Below are 14,985 nucleotides of genomic sequence, written 5' to 3'. Positions count from 1 at the left end.
TTCAGCCAACATATGCATAAAAGGTCAAGGATAATGGCAGCCATGACTTGGCCGATGTGAGGCCATTGAATGGTGGTTATTGGCTTTGCAGGTCAAAACTAGCAGCAACAACAACAACGATAAATAATAAGCAGCAGATGCCAAGGCCATTGACAAGGATTATGATTTCAATGGGTATAAGTAAGTCATTCAATAATTGAAAAAGAAGAATATTGATATTTGTTGGTCAGAAAGGCATATAAAAAAATATTCTTTAAAAAATCCAAACCTCGTATATTCTATAACAAATACAGGTCTTTAATATTCTTTGGAAAATATTCTTAAAATATTTTTTATTGTCCTTGAAAAAAATATTCTTTAAAAAATCAACGCCTTTTATTGGTCCTTGAAAAAATATTCTTTATAAAATCCACTCCTTTTATTGGTCCTTGAAAAAATATTCTTTAAAAATCAACGCCTTTTATTGGTCCTTGAAAAAATATTCTTTATAAAATCCACGCCTTTTATTATCCTTGAAAAAATATTATTTAATAAATCCACGCATTTTATTATCCTAGAAAAAAATTTTTTTAAAAAATCAACGCCTTTTATTGGTTCTTGAAAAAATATTTTTTAAAAAATCCACGTCTCGTATTGTTCTTGAAAAAAATATTCCTTAAAAAATACACGCCTCGTATTGTCCTTGGAAAAATATTTTTAAAAGTATTCACGCCTCGTATTGGCCTTGAAAAAATATTTTTTAAAAACATTCACGCCTCGTATTGTCCGTGAGAAAATCTTCCTTAAAAAATACACCCCTCGCATGGTCCTTGAGAAAATCTTCCTTAAATAATACACGCCTCGTATTGTCCTTAAAAAAATATTCTTTAAAAAATCCACGCCTCGTACGGTCGTTGAAAAAATATTCCTTAACAAATCCACGTCTCGAACGGTCCTTGAAAAAATATTTTTTTTACAAAAATCCCCGCCTCGTGCGGTCCTTGAAAAAATATTTTTTTCCAAAACCCCCGCCCTCGTGCGGTCCTTGAAAAAACATTTTTTTCCAAAACCCCCGCCCTCGTGCGGTCCTTGAAAAAACATTTTTTTACAAAAATCCCCGCCTCGTGTGATCCTTGAAAAAACATTTTTTTACAAAAATCCCCGCCTCGTGTGATCCTTGAAAAATATTTTTTAAAAAAGCCACACCTCTTGTTGATGCTTGAAAAAATATTCTTTAAAAAGTCCACGCCTATTTTGATTCTTGAAAAAATATTTTTTAAAAAAGCCACACCTCTTGTTGATGCTTGAAAAAATATTCTTTAAAAAGTCCACGCCTATTTTGATTCTTGAAAAAATATTTTTTAAAAAGTCCACGCCTATTTTGATTCTTGAAAAAATATTTTTTAAAAGGTCCACGCCTATTTTGATTCTTGAAAAAATATTTTTTAAAAAGTCCACGCCTATTTTGATTCTTGAAAAAATATTTTTTAAAAAGTCCACGCCTATTTTGATTCTTGAAAATATATTTTTTAAAAAATCCACGCTTCTGTTGATGCTCAAAAACATTTACTTTTTTAAAATCCACGCATCTGTTGAAGCTTGAAAATATATTTTTAAAGAAATCCAAGCCTCTGTTGATGCTTGAAAATATATTTTTTAAAAAATACACGCCTCTTTTGATGCTTAAAAAAATATTCTTTAAAAAATCCACGTCCCTGATAGTCCTTAAAAAAATATTCTGTAAAAAATCCAAGTCCCTGATAGTCCTTGAAAAAATATTCTTTAAAAAATCCACGTCCCTGATAGTCCTTGAAAAAATATTCTTTAAAAAATCCAAGTCCCTGATAGTCCTTGAAAAAATATTCTTTAAAAAATCCACGTCCCTGATAGTCCTTGAAAAAATATTCTTTAAAAAATCCACGTCCCTGATAGTCCTTGAAAAAATATTCTTTAAAAAATCCAAGTCCCTGATAGTCCTTGAAAAAATATTCTTTAAAAAATCCACGTCCCTGATAGTCCTTGAAAAAATATTCTTTAAAAAATCCACGTCCCTGATAGTCCTTGAAAAAATATTCTTTAAAAAACCCACGTCTCTGATAGTCCTTGAAAAAATATTCTTGAAAAAATACACGCCTCTGTTGATGCATGAAAAAATATTTTTTAAAAAAACCCACGCCTCTGTTGATGCATGAAAAAATATTTTTTAAAAAAAACCCACGCCTCTGTTGATGCATGAAAAAATATTTTTTAAAAAAACCCACGCCTCTGCTGATGCATGAAAAAATATTTTTTAAAAAAACCCACGCCTCTGTTGATGCATGAAAAAATATTCTTAAAAAAATCCACGCCTCTGTTGATGCTTGAAAAAATATTCTTAAAAAAATCCACGCCTCTGTTGATGCTTGAAAAAATATTCTTAAAAAAATTCACGCCTCTGTTGATGCTTGAAAAAATATTCTTTAAAAAATCCACGCCTCTGTTGATGCTTGAAAAAAGATTTTTTAAAAAGTCCACGCCTTGGATTGTCCTTGAAAAAATATTTTTTAAAAAGTCCACGCCTTGGATTGTCCTTGAAAAAATATTTTTTAAATAATCCACGCCTTGGATTGTCCTTGAAAAAATATTTTTTAAATAATCCACGCCTTGGATTGTCCTTGAAAAAATATTTTTTAAAAAATCCACGCCTTGGTTTAAGCTTGAAAAAATATTTTTTAAACATTTTAAGCCTCTGTTGATGATTGAAAAACTATTTTTTAAAAATCCACGTTTTGGTTGATGCTTGAAAAAATATTTTTTAAAAAATCCACGCCTTGGTTTTATTGGAAATACTACTTTCCACAATATTATAAACCTGATACAAAACATACTTTGTATTTATATTATTGTTATTATCATAGTTGTTTGGAGTTTTTTTGTATTGTTATTGAAAAATATATTTTTCGGTTTAGTTTGTGTGCTGAATAAAACTTTGATTCGTTTGGAAACTTTTTCTTGTTTCTAATTAATTTTCTAACATTGGTTATGGGCCCAGGAATTTTGAAGGCTTAAATAATAATTAATCTGAGGAATTGTCAAAAGGAAAATCTAAGATGACGTCGCCGTTTTTGCAGATTGAAAAACTAGATGAAAAAAATTATGATTCCTGGCATCTGCACATGAAGAGTGTGTTGATCCACAATGGATTTTGGAAGTATGCTAATGGTCAATTGAAATGTAACCCTGGCTGGAATGCAGAACAGAAAGCAGATTGGGTAACAAATGATGAAAAGGCGCTAGCAACTATTGTTTTGAGCATCAAGGTTACTCAGATGAATTACATTAAAAAATGTACAACATCGGCAGAGGATTGGAGCAAATTAGCAGAAGTGCACAAGCCCAAAGGACCTATTCAAAAGGTCATGCTTTACAAACGTCTGATGAATTTAAAAATGGAAGACAACGATGATATGATCCAGTATTTAAATAAATTCCAAGATATAATTGAAAGACTTGCTGATTTAGGTATTGAACTTCAAGATGAATTAATTGTGATCGTACTTTTGTCAAGTTTACCGAAATTATATGAGCCCTTCATAATTGCTATGGAAACTCGAGATGATTTACCATCATTTCACGTGTTGAAATTGAAGTTGCTTGAAGAAAGTGACCGCCGAAGAAATATACAGCAAGACACCGAAGTGAGTGGACAACAAGCATACGCAGCACGTTCTAATAAAAAAACAAATAGCTGGAACAGTAAGGAAACAAACGAAAAGAGAACAATTAGTGGAAAATGCTACAATTGTGGTCGTAAGGGTCATTATGCGAAAGACTGCCGAGATAAGAAAACTACTGATCAAAGGACATGTGCTTTAATTGCAGCGGCAAAGGGGTTTAAACAAGACGTATGGTATATTGACAGTGGGGCAACATCTCACATGTCTAACAACAGAACATTATTTGAAACATTTGAGCAGTGTAATGAAAAAATTTTTCTCGCCGCCGATAAATTTATAACTGCTACTGGTAAAGGCACGGTGAAACTTGAAGGAAATTGTGAAATTCAACTAAAAAATGTCTTATATGCTCCGGAACTACAAGGTAATTTTATTTCTATAAGCAAAGCGGTTGAAAATGGATACACTGCCACATTCAATTCTGATGGAGTGAAAATAAAGGATAGCCATGGTTATATTGTTATGAATGCATACAAAAAAGACAATTTATTTGTTATGCGTCAAGGATCTAACGAGTGTATTTATGCAGTAAACAACAACGATATGTTGTGGCACTATCGATATGGCCATCTAAATTTTAATGATTTGGGAGATATGTTCAAAAAAGGTCTTGTTAATGGCATAAATATTTCTAAACAAGCAAAAGAGAATAGTTGCAGGACATATTTGGTAAGTAAGATTCATGTCTTGCCATTTCCGAAATCAACTGTAAAACGTTCCGAACATGTATTGGAGCTAATTCATTCAGACGTCTGTGGCCCGATGAATATATCTTCAGTAGGTGGGTCGAAATACTTTGTCACCTTTATCGACGATAAAACAAGGAATATTTTTGTTTATTTTATGAAGACAAAAGATGAAGTATTTGAAAAATTTAAAATATTTCAACAGCAAGTTGAACGTCAAACAGGAGAAAAAATAAAAATTCTACGAAGTGACAACGGACGAGAGTATCTTAATAAACCTTTCGATTCATATTTGCAGGATCAGGGCATTCTGCGTCAGTTAACGGTAGCTTATACACCGCAACAAAACGGTGTTGCTGAACGTGCAAATCGCACGTTAGTGGAGATGTCCCGATCAATGTTAGTCCATGCGAAACTGAACCAAAATCTGTGGGCAGAAGCTGTTGCTACAGCTGCGTATCTGCGGAATCGTGCTCCTACTAAAACCTTGTCAAACAAAACTCCATATGAAGCTTGGTATGGCAGGAAGCCAAAAGTTAGTCATTTAAAGGTTTTTGGTTCGTGTGCAGTCGCTTTAAATAAGAGGCCAAAGCAAAAGTTTGACGCAAAAGCAAAGCAATACGTTATGGTTGGTTATTCTCAAGTAGCGAAAGCATACAGACTGTATGATAAAGAAACCCACAGCATTATTGAGAGACGTGATGTAAGATTTGAAGAAAATATATTCGAGAATTTTGCTCAAAGTACCAGCAGCGGGGAGAAGAACAACGATTTTTTCATTTTTGTCAATGGTGAAAATCAAAGTAATTCCCAAGTTTCGAATGTTCCCGTTGATGAAGATGTAGTAGAAGATGGGTTTAATACTGCTGAAGAAGGAGAAGATATCACATGTGATGAAGAAGAATCTGACGAAAACACACAAACTAACGAGAACCAAATAGAAACAACTCAATTGCAGGAGGAGCTCGTTGTTTCTGACATTCAGCCACAGGAGGAAAATTTGGAAAATATTTTTCAAGGGGAATCAAAAAGAGCAGGAGGTCGTCCCAAAATAATTCGTGATGGTAAGCCTGGCAGACCTAAGAAACAATATAATGTGATAAATGGTTTGTCAACACAAGTAAACTTGGTTCCTCAAACTCTATGTTGACGGGACAACTTTGCTACAGTCGGTCACCACGGAGTCAGTTTCCCTGATCGACTGGTTCCACTTACACTTTGGCAGGACGCGCTTTGATGGTGCAGCACGGTGACGATGTCTTCCCCTTTGGGCAAGGTTCTGTTTCAGCACACACTGTTGATGAAGGCAGTGAACGTTCCACTGTTCGGGCAAGGGCAAATGGCACGCAATATTTGTAATATGATTATTTCTCAATACGGTCTGCTACCACTGTGTCGATCGTTGCTTTACAATAAAACGCACAATAATTTTTACTTCACTTTTATTGTTTTGCACAATTCTGGGCACAATTTTATTTTAACGACCTTCTTGGTCAAAGGCAAAAAAACGACAACGATAAAAAACTTCGAAAACTAATAGAAGATGATGATTCTTCTTCTTCTCATCGAACCCTTGTTCTTACTCCGAGAGCAAGAGAGCAGGAAAATATTGATCAAAGCAGAACCAGTGATATGGCATTGCCAGTATAGAAAAAAGGGAGAGACGACGTACATGGGAATTGCCTTCGAGGGCGAACATTAGTGCTGCGCTTGTAGCGCTTTTCCCATGAACATCTTCCCCCCCTTGGGACAAGGTCCCAACTAAAGTATACTATGAAATTAATTTTGACATTATATAAAACGTTAGAAAATTAGAAAAAACTAAACAAATTAAAAATTAATAAAAATAAGGAACCAGCTCCACGGTCTTCAGTCTTCATGGTATCGTAACAAATACTGATAACTTTCATCGGGTAAGTAGGAATTGTTGGGAAACAGTTACTTCTTCCGGGCAACGTCGCCGAAAAAGGTCCAGCCAAAGATGGTGTTTTGAGCGTACGGCATGCCTGGTTCAATGATGGGTAGGCCCAAGAAAATTCCATTAGATGCTGATTTTCCCAAGACCACATTATACTTTCCCGGTGTTTCAAAATGGGGATCCGCTATCGCCTTCTTTGGGTAAACTTTTTTTACGCACTGCAAATCGACGGCGTGACGTGGCGATAACAACTCGGACTCAAGCTCGACGTTAAGTTTGGCGGTGTACGTCCGAACATTGTTGTTTGTCGATGTCAGCACAACAGTGGCAGGGCTCGGGTACATCACAAAATTGCTGGGAGAGCCCAGTGCGAGTGAGCTTTCATCGTAAAGAGGGTCGATAAGGACACGAACTTTCCTTGGTGTCTCATCCAGTCCCGGGAGATGCATCATGACTTCGGCGGTCATACGTAACCAAACCTCCCGGTTAACATCAAGAGGGTGCAACCAGGTGTGATGGGCCAAATTGCATACCCGACAGCCTTCGTTCCAAGGGCAAGTAATAACGCGATGACCCAGGCCAAGACAATTTACGCAGCCTTGATACTTGCGCACAATGGCGTCCTTCGCTGAAGGCGTCGCCTGAAGAAAGCTGCGACAGTGTCGGAAAGAGTGCCGAGTGTGACAAAGTGGGCACTTAAAGGCATCATTGTAACTCATCTGTAAGAAAGTGTAAGGCATGGTTAGGCGACAATAAAATGGGTAAACGTATTTTCATAGAGTAAGACATCATTAAGTGTGACAACGTAAGCTGGTCTATAGAGCATAGTTCATTCGGGACGAGGAAGGAGTACTAATTTGTGTACAGGACGCGTTATCACGCCGTTCAGGGTTTTCAAGTCCACTACTCGAACCCTATTGTCCTGTCCAAAGTGTAATTTTACCACGCGACCCATGCGCCACTCATTTGGAGCAAGTGAGTCAGAATGTAGCACCACAATATCGTCAACCTGTAGGTCATTTCGAGGCAGTTTCCACTTTGTTCGCCTTTGAAGCTCCTTGAGATATTCGGACTTCCATCGTCTGCAGAACTCCTGGGCAATCAATTTCAACCGTCGCCAACGGTTCAAAAGAGAAGTTTTATTTTCTACCTCGTCGGGTTCAGCTGGCGCTAGTAATGGTCCACCGATGAGGAAGTGACCTGGAGTAAGGGCGCTGATATCATCGATGCTATCTGTCAGGGGAGTAAGAGGCCTGGAGTTTAGGCACGATTCGATGTGAGCAAGGATAGTGGATAATTCTTCGAATGTATGACGAATTTGTCCCGAGATTTTCTTCAGGTGACTCTTGCAGCTTTTAACCCCCGCCTCCCACAGCCCACCCATATGTGGAGCTGCGGCGGGGTTAAAATGCCACTCCAATTTCTGGAAGCCGTAACGAGTAAGGGAGTCGTCCTTCGCCTCTGCGACAATCTTCATCAAATTAGAACGAATTTCACGGTCTGCACCCACGAAATTCTTACCGTTGTCCGAGTAAATATGACGAGGGCATCCACGCCGGGCAACGAATCGGGACAGAGCGGCAATAAAGGCAGGGGTGGAGAGATCACTGACAGGTTCTAAGTGTATCGCCTTGGTGGCGAAGCACACAAACAAGCAAATGTAACCCTTGGAAATGCGGCAACCTCTGCCACTAAAGTTCTTAATTTCAATAGGGCCAGCGAAATCGACCCCTGATGTGGAAAACGGCCGGGTAAAGGTAGTCCTCTCGGGAGGAAGAGCAGCCATCAGCTGCGTTTGTCGTTTCTTCTGAGCCAGAACGCACTTCGTGCAATGTCGATAGTGGGTTTTTACTAAGTTTCGGCCTCGTATGATCCAACATTCGAGGCGCGTTGTAGCCAGAGTCAGCTGAATGCCACCATGGTTGGTCATACGGTGAACATGATCCACGTACAGTGCAGCAAATCTGCTCTTTGGGGCAAGAATAATCGGGTACCGTTCATCGTACGGTAGAGAAAGGGTAGAACTCAAACGTCCATTAGCTCGAATAAGACCATCTTTGTCGAGAAAGGGATTTAGCGACAAAAGAGGGCTACCAGAATCAAGTTTTCGATTTTTATGGAGGCAATCATACTCCGAAGGAAAGTAGATTCTTTGAGAAAGAGACATCAAACGGCGACGAGCAAAGCCAATTTCATCTGCGGTTAATTTAATGCTATCAAAACAAACGGTTTTCTTGGTTTTTGGATGTGTCCTTTGGACAAACCGAAATATGTACGCTATGACATGAGTTGCAGTGGAGAGACGAGAAAACCTTTCCAATATATCTTCTTCTACGGCAGATCGAGCAAGATGAACTTTTACAGGTTTAGCTTCAAGGGTTGTTTCGGATATAACCGCGCCTGAGGGCCATTCACTTCTCGGCGATTTGAGCCAGCTTGGTCCATGCCACCATAAACCACACTCCTTTAGCTCTAAAGGAGTCCGCCCCCGGGTTGCTAAATCTGCCGGATTCTCATCTGTAGGGACATGATACCAGTCGCTCCCTACCTTCTCCTGAATAATAGACACCCTATTTGCCACAAACGTCGTCCAAGAGTAAGATGGTTTCTTGAGCCAAGACAAAACGATAGTCGAATCCGACCAAGCGAACAAAGAGGCTTTTGGAATATCCAACTGAGGCAGAACGGAATCGACTAGCTCGGCTAAGAGAAAGGCCCCACAGAGTTCCAACCGTGGCAAGGACAATTTCTTCAACGGCGCCACTTTGGACTTCGCAACGAGCAAATTCGTATAGACATCAGTACCAACTTCAACTCTCAAATATAACGCAGCAGCGTAAGCCGATTCTGACGAGTCACAGAAACCATGCAATTCAATATTGCAATTTGGAGAGTAATTTACCCAGCGAGGTATTCTAATCTCTTCGATTCCTGACGAAGTAGAGACAAAATTCTTCCAGTTTATCAGAGTAAGAGGCTTTAATGGATCGTCCCATCCAATCTCATCTAGCCATAACTGTTGCATCAGAATTTTCGCAGTTATTACAATCGGCGCGAGCCAGCCCAGAGGGTCAAAAATCTTCGCTATAATGGACAACACTTGTCGCTTCGTGTAAGAACTTCTTTCTTGAATTGTATCTATAACGAAGTAGAAACTATCTGATGAGGCATTCCATCGAATACCTAATGTCTTCGCAGAACTCTTGTCACCCAGATCAAGAAAATCTTCATTTAACAGATGCTCACGAGCAAGACCATCCAAAATTTCTCTAGAATTAGACGTCCACTTCCGGAGACCAAACCCGGCTGATGAAAGAATTTTTATCAATTCTTCTCTCGCTCTTAAACCTTCTGAGACAGTATGCACCCCTACCAACGCATCATCTACATACATATTGTTTCGTAGAATTTTGGAACCAATGGGAAAGCGATGCTCCTCGTCATCAGCCAGTTGCAACAGCGTCCTAAGAGCCAAGTAAGGAGCGCAATTGACGCCAAATGTTACTGTCTTTAACTGGTAATCAGAAACTTCCTCTTCCGGGCAAGATCGAAATAGAATGCGCTGATATTTGGAATGCAATGGGTTAATCCAAATTTGGCGATACATTTTAGAAATGTCCGCATTAAATACATATTTGTATAAGCGCCAATTCAAAACGAGCGAAACTATGTCCTTTTGAAGCGAAGGGCCAACATACAACTCGTCGTTTAAGCTTTTGCCGTCTACCGAGGGACACGAAGCGTTAAAGACTACTCTCAACTTCGTCGTTACGCTTTCGGGCTTAAATACGCCATGATGGGGCAAGTAAAAACAATTTTGATAGTTGACAAACCCTTCTACTTTCTCCATATGACCCAGAGACAAATATTCAAGAATAACTTTGTCATAATCCGATTTTCGATTCGGATCTCTCATTAGCGATGTCTCATTCCGCAAAAATTGAGTCAGAGCAATATATCGGCTTGATTTTGACGCCAAAGAGAAAGGGTAATCGACTTTAAAGGGCAAGTTTACCGTATATCTCCCATCGGAGCCTCTGGTCGTCGTAGTTCGATAAATATCCTCGCATTTTTGGTCATCTACAGATACAATCGGAACTTTGGGAATCTCCTCAATTTCCCAGAACTTCGAAAGTTCGTCTTGCACTGATACTCTAGTGCAATGCGAGATGCTAAGTGACTTCAGATGGACTAAATCAGTTGTCGGACCGGTTAATATCCACCCAAATACGGTCTCTTGAGCCAAAAGCGAGCCAAGTACGTTTTTCCTTACTCCGTTGAGCAAGATAACAGGGTAAACGTTCCCACCGAGCAAGATGTCTACTGGACTACTTTGATAAAATTTTGGATCCGCAAAATCTAGATCCGGAAGTTCTTCAATTCGAATTTTGCCCAAGGGATGTGTGGGAATATCCCCCGTGATTTCAGGGACCACAAATGCCTCAAGGTCCAACGAGAAAGACCTATTTTTCATCGATCCAATTCTGACGGATGCTATCTTAGAACATTTAGTCAAATGTTCACCGCCCAAACCGGAAATGTCCGCAGACACCGAACTTGTGGGCAACCTAAGCATCTTCTGCACCCGAGCGGAAATAAAAGTGTCGTCCGAGCAAGGATCTATTAGCGCACGTACTTTATATGGAACACCATCCTTCAAAATATTTACCCAAGCCGTGGCAAGCATCGTTCTACTTGTGACCGAGGTATGAAATGCGCGAGTATTCGAAGAAGTAATCGGACCAGCCGATGTACTCGGAGTCACAGCCAACGACGTAGACAAATCTGTAGAAGCATTCGCATTAGAGCTATTATCTTGGGCAATCGTATTTTTATGAAGGAGGTTATGATGCTTTAATTTGCATTTTGAGCAAGCAGGAGCCATACAGTCCACCGCTTTATGACCCAACGCCATACAATTGAGGCAACGATTTTCTCTCTTAATAATATTTAATCTTTTCCTGAAATCCATACTAAGGAACTTCGGGCAAGATTTTAAGGGGTGTGTCCCTTTGCACACACTGCATTTGTTCTCATTTACCTTAGTATGATGGACTCTAAACTGTCTCAATTTTTCATATTGATTGTGCTTTGGGCGAGAACCTTGTCCTACTTGTACCCCATTCGAACAAGTTATATCTGACACACTTTCCAATGCTTTAAATCTCTCCGTGAGAAATTTATTCAAGTCATCCCAGTGAGGCATTTCTGTCTTATTATGCAAAGACTGCTCCCATAGAGAAAGAGTAAGTTTCGGCATTTTCGTAGAGCACAGATAGACAAATATAGGGTCCCATGACTTCACATCAATTTTATATAACTCAAGGACCGCTATGCAATTAGTAACGTCTCGTTGCAGTTTCTTTAGGCCACATGCCGATTCTTGCCCACAATGAGCAAGATTAAATAAATTCCGCAGCTGAGTATTTACTAGAATTCTCTTATTTTCATATTGGTTCCTCAAATTGTCCCAAGCAATAGAGAAACCTTCGGCTGTCAACGGAATATGGCGATTTATTTCTCTTGCCTCTCCACTTGTTTTTTGGAATAAGTGGTACAGCTTTTCAACGGGGCTTAATTTTTTGTTATTGATAAAAATCGCCGTGAATAAGTCACGAAAACTGGGCCAGGAAACATAATCCCCTTGGAACACTTCCATATCACACGGCGGGACTGCTACAGAGGAAGAAACTCTTTGTGTAACGGGAAACACTTTTGCTTTTTCCTTCCATTCCCCCAAAATATTAACACATCTAACGTAACTTTGGTGGGCAAGTTTTTTATTTGTTTTTATAACCTCCTTATTTTTCTTATTACACTCAGCATCGGAGGTACACGCTTTCAGGGTTTCCTTCCATTCTGCCCATAAACTGCTGAGCTCTGACTTCTCAACTTCAACGGCAGACTCATTAAACCCTGACGCATCCGTCTCTTTTAAATTTTCTTCAAAGGAAATAATTTCCTCAGACTTATTTAAAAAGTCTTCAATACTGGCCATTTTCTTCGAGAAAGCTTAATCCCAAATGTTCAAATTTAATTGTAGAAATTATCGAACGTTACGCAAAGCGAAATATTGTTGTTAAAAAACCGAGCAAGAATCCAAGGGATAGTTACGTCCAACAAAGAGGAATATATTTATTGCAAAAATGAGCAAGAATCCCAGCGCAAATTATAATTCATATAGAGCAAGATATTTATTCAAAGTATTCAAATATTCCGTTGTAACTTTAGTTGCGACAAAAATGTCTCCAAAAACAACAACCCAGAATAAGCACTTTTCGAATAGTACTGTATTAAGTTATCCAAATGGTATGTATGCGCGAACAAGTTTAATTTTCTACGTGTTCCAAAAAATTCTCTTAGTCTCCAAATGAGCAAGTAATTTTACTTTTGTTAATGCCAACAAATCCACGAAAAATTTTCAATCATCAACGAAAAAGATTTTTTACCCAAAAAATGTACTTTTGTTTCGATATTTCAAACGAGAAAGTTCTTTAATGAAATAGCCATAAGCGTTTCAAATGGTATTCCAATTACCAACTTATTTTTCACAGTAGCATCTAAATGGTATACATTTTTATATATAAGCAAGTCACTTTTTCAATTTCTCATTTCTGACCCACTGTGTCAAATACAAAAAGGGCAAAATTCATCCACAATAACAAAATTGTGTTCTTTATGTTTTTATTGTGCAAGGTAATTTTAACAATTAACCTTCACTTATTCCATTCACGACATTCAATTTCGCCAAAATCTCATAGATTCCATTAAACGTCGTTGTCCAAATTTATATACAGCTAAGCTTTACTTTTCCTTTTGTTTATATTTGCCTTGTATGCTTGTAATTATCTCCTAATGAGAATTATAATTCAGCACTCAACAACGAGAAAAAATTCGAGCAAGCAAATCCACCAAAGGGCAAGACCAAAACAAAATAATCGATGAATGTTAATAAATAGACGATAGCAATACGAACGCTCATACAACGAGAAAGTATAAATCATGCAAACAGAGTCAGCGTAACCGCAGTAGACAAACACACAAAAAAACCCAAGCAGAGCAAGAGCGACGTATAAACAACTGTGGCGACGCAAACGCCCAGGCAGAGCTACCACGCACAAGCAGCGACTCTCCAAAATATGTCAACAGTGGCTGCGCAAATGCATATAAGCAGAGCCAACAACGCACAAGCAGCAAATCACCAACAGCCTAGCAAAGGGCAAGCATTCACATATAAACAAAGCGCCACCAAATGTGCGTATGTCGATATGTCACGCTAATGAGTCTGACGGACGAACAACTTTTGTCTGTCTAACAGCAACACACAGACAAAGACTCAGCGCCACAAAAAAACAGCAAGCCACCAAATGTGTAAATGGATGAAGGGCAAACAATACAAAAAAATGCCGGTTCGCTACAACAACACCATCCAGCGAAAGACGAATGTAAAGGGCAAGGCTTGATAAATACTCCAACGGTATCCAGTTAAAAAAAATAACTTAGAATACTTTGGAATTTGTTTGTCACAATTATGCAACAGGTAACCTCAATTTCTTTACAAAGAAAGTCCACGAATTTAGGGCCAATATACGTTTGTCTCCAAATGACAAATTATCGTGAAAAACATGCGTGGTACTTACTTTGACCAATGGATACCCTATTTCTTGCTCTTGATTTTGTTCCCGGTTGAGAAGGACCAGATGCTGGGGTGCTTACTTTTATTATTTTTTCCAAATTGCCGGTTGAGAAGGACCAGATGTTGACGGGACAACTTTGCTACAGTCGGTCACCACGGAGTCAGTTTCCCTGATCGACTGGTTCCACTTACACTTTGGCAGGACGCGCTTTGATGGTGCAGCACGGTGACGATGTCTTCCCCTTTGGGCAAGGTTCTGTTTCAGCACACACTGTTGATGAAGGCAGTGAACGTTCCACTGTTCGGGCAAGGGCAAATGGCACGCAATATTTGTAATATGATTATTTCTCAATACGGTCTGCTACCACTGTGTCGATCGTTGCTTTACAATAAAACGCACAATAATTTTTACTTCACTTTTATTGTTTTGCACAATTCTGGGCACAATTTTATTTTAACGACCTTCTTGGTCAAAGGCAAAAAAACGACAACGATAAAAAACTTCGAAAACTAATAGAAGATGATGGTTCTTCTTCTTCTCATCGAACCCTTGTTCTTACTCCGAGAGCAAGAGAGCAGGAAAATATTGATCAAAGCAGAACCAGTGATATGGCATTGCCAGTATAGAAAAAAGGGAGAGACGACGTACATGGGAATTGCCTTCGAGGGCGAACATTAGTGCTGCGCTTGTAGCGCTTTTCCCATGAACACTCTAAATGAAGCAATACTTAGCAATAAGTCAGCGGAATGGGAAAAGGCTATGCAGATTGAATATAATTCGTTGAAGAAAAACCGAACATGGGAATTAGTTGATTTGCCAACTGGTAAAAATGCGATTGGATGCAAATGGGTTTATGCCATAAAAACTGCAAAAAATGGTGATATAGAGCGATACAAAGCAAGGCTCGTGGCAAAGGGCTGCAGCCAGAAATATGGTGTTAACTATCATGAAACATTCTCACCAGTCATACGTTATGCTAACATAAGACTTGTATTCGCAATAGCTGTTAACAAAGGTATGCATATACACCATATTGATGTTGTTAGTGC

General features: G+C 38.8%; 2 protein-coding genes across 2 annotated transcripts in view; both read right to left on the bottom strand.

Annotated features, from left to right (window-relative positions):
- Positions 1-14,633, bottom strand: part of LOC101891072 (discoidin domain-containing receptor 2) — an 80,777-nt gene extending 66,144 nt beyond the window's left edge. Inside the window, exons 1-2 of the mRNA XM_059126091.1 lie at positions 14,016-14,633; positions 5,597-7,018 (exon numbers count right to left, since the gene is read on the bottom strand). The gene's annotated coding sequence lies outside the window, so the exon portion shown is untranslated. The remainder of the gene's footprint in view (positions 1-5,596; positions 7,019-14,015) is intronic.
- On the bottom strand, positions 6,320-10,215 carry LOC131803995 (uncharacterized). Its single transcript, XM_059126092.1, has 2 exons — positions 7,243-10,215; positions 6,320-7,018 (listed from the first exon to the last, which is right to left on the bottom strand). The coding sequence occupies exons 1-2, from the start codon at positions 10,213-10,215 to the stop codon at positions 6,320-6,322; spliced, it is 3,672 nt and encodes a 1,223-aa protein (XP_058982075.1).
- Positions 14,634-14,985: the final 352 nt, after the last annotated feature.

Source organism: Musca domestica, unplaced genomic scaffold, assembly GCF_030504385.1.
Source record: "Musca domestica strain aabys unplaced genomic scaffold, Musca_domestica.polishedcontigs.V.1.1 366, whole genome shotgun sequence".
NCBI classification, from domain to species: domain Eukaryota; kingdom Metazoa; phylum Arthropoda; class Insecta; order Diptera; family Muscidae; genus Musca; species Musca domestica.
Note: the sequence above shows the minus strand (reverse complement) of the source record. Positions and strands in the feature narration are given on the sequence as shown.

What these genes read in the sequence shown, in the direction of transcription:
- LOC131803995 (XM_059126092.1), bottom strand. Translation starts at nt 10,215, where the DNA reads ATGAGAGATCCGAATCGAAAATCGGATTATGACAAAGTTATTCTTGAA. An exon ending in AGTGGCGCATGGGTCGCGTG is followed by an intron (nt 7,019 to 7,242) that starts GTAAAATTACAC and finishes ACTTTCTTACAG; the next exon opens with ATGAGTTACAATGATGCCTT.